Below are 7,455 nucleotides of genomic sequence, written 5' to 3'. Positions count from 1 at the left end.
CATATTTAGAAGGGTGAGGATGCGAGTCCATACCACGCAGCACTCCCCTGGTCAGAGGCTTGCAGGCTGAATGATAAACTCTTTAGTGCCAGCTTCTAACAAGCTCCTGGCACCAAAGTCAATTAATTCTGAAGTGGCTTTTAAAAGGAAAACAAACTAGATGCCATGAAAATAAACCAGAATGATTTAAGCAGGAATATCAGAGTTGATACAACTGCGAGTGGAAGAGCATATTCAATTCTGAAAAGAAAGCATCTGGCAGCGTACCAAGGTAACAGCTACGCTGTCTGCATAGAGCCCATCTGACACAGCCAGCCAAGAAGGGGGAAAACATGAAAGCAAACCCATTGAGGATACTAGTGCTTCAGGACAACAGAATAGCTAGGAACACTTATACACGCTGACTAAAATAATGCAAAATGTCCACCCACACACTGACAATGGCAAAAAAAATATGGGAACAATAAATACCTTATCTCTGTGAAAATTCATCTCCACAGCAAAACCAAAACAGAATACAACATACTCTGAGAAGGCAACGTGGGCTGTTCAGAGATCACGGCAGTTCAGAGGAGGTAGTTACTGACAGGTGACAGGCAGAGTAACTTCCTGACTTCAAAGAACATTTTGCTTCCCTTATCCCTATTTTGCACATCCTGTGTTGTATTTCATTAATTGGCTTTTGGATGAGAATTTATCTTTAATTTCTAATAAAAGGTGCATAAGCATAAACCAGTGGACACAGCCACCAGACACAGACACCAGGTTTGTACTGGTGGCTGGAATCAGAAGAAATAATTAGTCCTTTCTTTGTATGGTGGAGTGTCAGAATCTCATCACGTACTAATGATCAGCAACACTTTAGAAAAGGGCTAGCAGCAGGAATTCCTGACATCCCCGTACTCCGAATCACGCAAAGTTTGCAAAACTCTAGCTTTTTGAAAGCACGTGACATTATTACATTTATAACCAAGTCTCAAGACTTAGTTTGTAAAAGCCTCTATACCTGCAAACTATAAAACAAACAACAGTGATTATAGAATTAGGGAACCGACAGTTCCTGTGAATAGCCAGAAATGGTCCCCGAACCACACACTCAAATGTAGTTCCATGCACTAAGCTACAGAAAGCAGCCCTTAAACGTTATTCATTTTCCTGACTCTCTTAAAAAAGAAAAACTGTAACACACATCTGTGACCTAGCAACAATATGGTTTGAAATACTTTCCAGATCACTGAACTGTGCAATACCTTTAAAAATGGGATGACAAAAGGTCGCAGTGGGAAGTTAGTAGCTTCTTGCAGTTTGGAATGAAATTCTTCAATTGTCAAAGTAGAATTCTGTTGAGAAAAAAAATTCTGTCTTGGTGACAAAATAATGAAAATACTGCGTAAGAGAAACAGTAACCAAAGCACTCTGAAATTGCTTAGTAACTCCTTCTTGATATTGATAAGAGGATAAAGAAAATCATGCCGCATATGAAATTATTACCTTATTAAAATACTCAAAGGAAACCACCAGCATCTCAGACATCCAGTGCCTGTTGCTTAGAGTACAGTTTAAACTCTCAGGTGCTAAGCATGGAAATGCTTTCACATTTCAAACATCAGTTAAAGCTGCTTTTCTCAACATTTTTTTTTCCTATTGGAGCTTCATGTAATTTTGTTCCCAGTACAGAAGTGGTAATTAACATGCACACACACACAAAAATCACACTTTTTAAAAGGCACATTCCTTGTTGTTTGAGGAAGAAAACCGCACTTTCCCTCTTGTACTTATAAAAAGGATTGCTATGTTCCAGGCTATGAAGGAAAGTCATTACTTTGCAGCTGAGGGCATAATCATGAAGACCACATGCTGCACAGTGTTGACCAAGGGAATAACATGATGTGTGGACATTCCCAAGGAAAAGATCCTAATTTGCTTCTCAGAGCTCAGACAGAGGTAGAAACCAACTGTAATTAACAGCGGGCAAGCACTTTTGATCTGAAAATTAAGGGCAGGTAGATGCTCCCAAAGCTGTCTTCAGTTTCTTTACTAGTTCCCCTTTCCACAGAGGACCATGTGACAAGCAAAACCACATTCAACAGGCGTTTTGGGTAAGGAAGCAAACGGAGAGTAGGACTTACTGAAGTTACGCTGCCTACATTAAACTTCCTTTTGACACAGACTCAAGTGCAGGGGTACCCGTTGCTGTCAGGTAGTGTTTTGTGAAGATACAAGCAGAGGTTGCCTGGGCCCTAGCACTAAACAGTGCTGGCAGTCTTTGCTCCAAATGAAGTCAATGGCAACTGCAGCTGCTCAGAACAGATGTAAATTAGAGCACCACAACAGCATTTTTCCTGGTACATCTAATTATTGCTGAAGGAGATGCATGGGAGACAACAATGTCTGGCAGAGAGGGTGCTTTACTGGGGATGAAAAGAATCCTGGTCCAGATTCACAACAGTTTGTCTATAAAAAAAGCAGCCCAACTTAACAGATGTAGGTAAGAAAAAGCTGAAATTATCATTCAGCCATATAGTCACATAAAGATAACCTTATAAATAAGGTGACTTCAGCAGCAGCAATGCCCTGCCAGGTCCCTCATTGTTGGGTCCAATGAAAACTGAGAAAAGGTTTTCCGCTGCGTAACCGCAGTCCAAACATATCTTCCGCTCATCCTTTTAACCAGTATTCTGCCACTACACATATAGGGCACTCTCCTTTCCCCAGCCAACTACACTAGGCAAGCCAAACCATATTTTATGACATTATATAATTCAAGGTATGTCTATATTAGGGGTGCTGCCAGTATAGAACGAAAACCCTTTCACACCATTACAGCATAATACTATACTGGCAAAAAGAGTCAAGTCTACATCTGGTTGGGAATAGCTGCCACTCGTGGGAAGCTAGTCAAGTTACTCATGTTAGCTCTGGCAGCGAGAGCCAGCCCTTCATTCTTGCATGTTTGGTATCCCTAAAGTATGATATATGCAGTGTATGCAACCCACTCATTTATATAATAAACATGTCAAGCATAAAAGAAGGAAAAGGAGAGGAAAAGATCACAGTTATTATATCATTGGTTTTTTGCTTACCACAAGTCCTAGCACAAGGGTACGCACTCTCTCCCCAATCTCTGGTGAAATGTCATTGCCAAACTGCTGTAAGGTTGTAAGAAATCTCTTCAGTTTGCTGAGTTGCCTAGCTCCACAAGCTGGCGGTAACTGCTGGTTAGCCAGAGAAGAGGAAGAGGAAGAGGATGGCCCATTGCTAAAGCCATTAGGAGGAGATGGAGCTCCATTTAACGCTGTTGGTGAATGGCTAGTGCCATTGGTTACTGAAAGAAAAAGAGACAAGGGAGGATAAAATAGGGGGGGGAGAAAGAGAGAGAGAGAGAGAAAGAGAAAGAAGACAGAGGGGAAAATCCATCAGCTCATGTTTTCTGTGCTTGACCTCAAAATTAATTAAGTTGCACAATCAAAGATAATTAGCCTTTTGACAGAGCGACACTCTGCAGTTTATATCTATTTCCCAGTAGCTGGTACTGAACGGCGTATGGATTGGAAGCAACAGCAGCTGCCTCTCACACAGCTCCCCCCAAAAGTGCTCCTGGACCTGAAAAGCATAATTTGAATACCAGCCTTTTATCAGAAGACTTTAAAAAGAGAGAGAGGGAAACAGAGAGAAAGAGCATGAGTGCATGTATGATTGAAGACAAAAAATTGCTCTTTGGGGTAGAAAAACGTGCAGACATATTTCACGAAGCCTCAGTTTATCTCTGAATATTTTTACTTGTGTTTTGTACACACAACTGACAGCTGTGTTTATAAAACAGGACTTTCACGTTTTAACCTTACACCACCCAATGAGAAGGTTATTTTTTCCAATACAGATTTCCTAGCTGCTAACATATGGAGCACACCAAGTTGTTTGTGCAGGTACAAATGGTGCCCTGCTCACTGTGGCCTGAAGCCTTGCAGCTAGGGCATGAAGCTAGACTTCAGAAGACGTCTCAGAGACCATGAGCACATCATTCAGCTTTCATGTGCCAATATATATCTGTCAAAAGGATAGGAAAGTGTTCCCCTCCTGTTGCAAGGTTGCTGTGAGAATAACTATCTAAAGTACTAAGCGTTCAAAATTTATGGCAACAAGATTCATACAGACATACGGAAGACAACAACAGACAGTTTTTGGCAGCGATTTCAGTTTGATTCTTATCCGCACTCCAGAAGAGAGCAGAGAATCAAACCGAGGACATCCTTTTCCACTCAGGTTACTTGGAACAGCAACAGTCAACAACACTCTGTTGAGGTTGTTTGAGTCTGACTTGCCAAAATGACAGCAAATGGCAAGAAAAAGGATGGCTCCCTAGAAATACGAATGTACCAGTGCACTGGCAGGTGTGGGAACGCAGCATGCGACTGTACCCAGCAGCAGTAGCACTCAGCTGGCCATTGCCCTGGAGGAATTTGCCGATTTCTTTTTGGGAAGTCACTCAGAACCCATCCCAAAAAACATAAAAAAATCAGGAATGTGTCTACAATCAAAAATGTATAGGAGTTTTAGTCTAAATTGCTTCCTATTTAAAAGGATAACCATAGCGAGCTAGTAACTTAAAGAACTTTCAACATTTTTTAATGGCTGGCCTCTCTGAAGCCAAACATCCCTTTCCCTTTGTCCCATTCTCCAGCAGTCATCTTTATTTTTAGACACCAAGTTCTTTCTGAGGGTGAACACCTATTACCAGATTTAAATCACCACCCTATTACCAGATTTAAATCACTACCACAATACTGTTGAAGGAGCTTTTGCCCTAGTGACTGGAGTGCCCTTCTGGAGGTACTACAGAAAAATCTGTCTGAATGGTTATCTAGTTTCTGCTTTTGTTTTAGCCTAGTTTTTGGTTGCCTATTGTAGCTGTGTGGGCTAGGAGAACAAGCAGCGGAAAAAGCAGAAATAGAAAGAAGCTGGTCTTAGCAAGTTCAGCTCCACGTGTAGCTCCAAGCCAAGCTCTCCGAGCACTGCAGGAGTGTGAGATATCTGAATAAACAAATACATCGTGATTGCAAGGAACTTGCATAGCCAAAAGTCATCATACCATGATCTTAGTAAATGAGGATTGGGAAAGAATAAGAACATGTCCTGCTCTAGCCTGACACCACCCCACAACGCCGTCACTGGTAAGGGGCTGCTCTAGGCAGAGTGCTCTGGGGCTATGATCAAGAAAGCACAGAACAGCAGAGTTCATTGCCTAGGATAGATATGAGGAGGAGAAAGGCAGGTAAAATTGCTCCCATAACAAAAGAAATAGAGAAATACTCTGCAAATGCTGCTTTTCTAAAACTTTTTTAATAGCCCACCTCATACTAGTGATTTTATCTCTTTCTTTATAATGTCTGAATTTGCCAACTGGCAAAGACCTACGTCATTTCTGAAACAAAACCATGTTATTAATAAAACAGAATCTAGCATTTTAAAATTTCAAACTAATATATGTCAAGAGTTTTTAATCATCTAAACCAAAGAAAACAAGCATACTCTTGACGAGAAAACTAGTATGATCTTCCTGGCCTGCAGGCATTCCTGTTATAATAAATGTAACAGACACTCCAACAGAAGCGACTGTTTACTGTACAAGCTGGAACTGCTACAGCCAAACTCCAAAATCTGACAGGGTAAAATGCAATTAAAATTAAGACTTTTCTTAGTCTTTTAGTCTTCATATAAACAGCCCCAAAAATCCGGCTATGGTTCACACACTATCTGAAGTGCTGAACCCAATCAAATAAACAAGCATCCAGAAATCTTGTGAGTACACTGAGGATTATAAAAGTGATAAAAGAACAATGTTGTCCTATTCCTTTTATGATTGCCAAAGATTACCCTGAACTGTGCAAAGTGCCTCAGACTGGAAAGCCTGATCTGCAAGAGCCTCGTCCTGCAAAAACGTACGTACAATTTCACTTAAAACCGGAGCAGCTTCTAGGAAGATTCAGGTGCTGGGAGTTAAGCAGAACAGACAAATCTTTGCAGTATCGGGGTCACTGGGTTAAATTTGAGTTTATGTGAATAGCTGGCACAAACCCTCCTCACTGTTTAAGTTCGATGTAAATTGTCAGGACAGGGTTCCCTGGGATAAGCAGTACAAAGGCCTCCAGCTGGCCTTCTGCGTAGAGGTGAATTTTAAATAAGGCATTTAACAGACAGAAAGGGACTAAACAGACATAGGCAAGACAAATAGAAGATGCTGCCTTCATTCTGTTTAGGCATATGTATTCTACTGTTCTAAAAATGTTTTATTTAAAATGTGAAATGTAAACACATTCTCATGTTTATACTATTACAAGGCACTATAAGAGAGACCAAAAAATTTGCAGCTAAATGTTGGTAAGAGAAATGTGGATCGTTTCATGGCTGTGAAAAGAATAGTCCAGACAACATGCCAGATTCAAATCTCAGTTACACTGATACAAATGCAGAATAATTCCATCAAGACTAGTAGAGTTTCTTTTGTGTTTACATCAGTAAACTGAGACAGAGATGCAGTCCCAAGTGATTTAGAGAAGTGGTCACAGACTAGAAATCTCTAGATAAAACAATAAAAGGCTTTTATTTTTGGTTTTACATCAATACTAACTAGACATTGTCTAGCACTTAAATCAGAATTCTTCATTCAGTTGTAAGTGGGATGAATACAAGCATTTTCTTTATGAATTGCCCCCACTTTAAAAGCATAAACAAACAAAAATTACGAAGACAAAAGGGAATGGGATCCTTTAAACAACAGAATGGCATAAAAGAGGAGAAGGAGGTTTTCGGTACTTCTCACAGAAGGACTGATCCAAGCATTAAGCACATGGGAAACGAGTGCTCGCTGTTCTTTGACACTGCGGTCAAGTTGTCAATGAAACACAACTCTGAGCTGAATATCTTAATACCTTAAGTATGCATTAATCTGTTGTGATCTTAGTTTTGCTTAATTACTTTATCGCAGTACAATCAAATGCTGCTCCCACTATGTCATGCGGGTTTCCCTTGACATATTTTGGGTTTTTTTACATACGGAATAGAAAGAATATGGCAGAAAAGGAAGAAAATAAGTCTAATTACACGTTGTGGGCGTGAATGAACTGGTTCTTGGAGCTCCTTGGGTAGTGGGAGGAGGTGGCATGGTTGGAGGCGTCAGCCTGGATTGTGTCTTCACATCCACAGGTGAGTCTGGCATTGTGGAATGCTTCTCAGTGCGATCTGCAACACACACCACAGGAACACACCAGTTTATTTCCCCAAGCACACCCCCTCTGACAAAAACTTAAAAGCTAATACAAGAAGTGAACCATTTCAGCATCTGCCGCAAAAGATTACACCTGATTATCTACTCCAGTGTGCTCTTCCTAAATTACATCATCTAAACCTTACTTAAGAAGGTGTAACACAGATGGTAAGACCTCATTTGTAGTGGTG

The 7,455-nt window shown here is 40.6% G+C and overlaps 1 protein-coding gene across 7 annotated transcripts in view; it reads right to left on the bottom strand.

The window, feature by feature from the left end:
- Nucleotides 1–7,455, bottom strand: part of RUNX1T1 (RUNX1 partner transcriptional co-repressor 1) — a 116,761-nt gene that overhangs the window by 41,440 nt on the left and 67,866 nt on the right. For all 7 annotated transcript variants that reach the window (XM_054816618.1, XM_054816612.1, XM_054816616.1 and 4 more), the window contains 3 exons: nucleotides 7,102–7,239; nucleotides 3,084–3,325; nucleotides 1,251–1,340 (listed from right to left, as the gene is read on the bottom strand). In XM_054816618.1, the coding sequence (XP_054672593.1) occupies nucleotides 1,251–1,340; nucleotides 3,084–3,325; nucleotides 7,102–7,216 (447 nt within the window). In that variant the 5' untranslated portion in view covers nucleotides 7,217–7,239. The remainder of the gene's footprint in view (nucleotides 1–1,250; nucleotides 1,341–3,083; nucleotides 3,326–7,101; nucleotides 7,240–7,455) is intronic.

This window comes from Grus americana, chromosome 2, assembly GCF_028858705.1.
Source record: "Grus americana isolate bGruAme1 chromosome 2, bGruAme1.mat, whole genome shotgun sequence".
In the NCBI taxonomy this organism is placed as follows: domain Eukaryota; kingdom Metazoa; phylum Chordata; class Aves; order Gruiformes; family Gruidae; genus Grus; species Grus americana.
The sequence above is the reverse complement of the archived record's forward strand: the minus strand, read 5'-3'. Positions and strand labels throughout refer to the sequence as shown.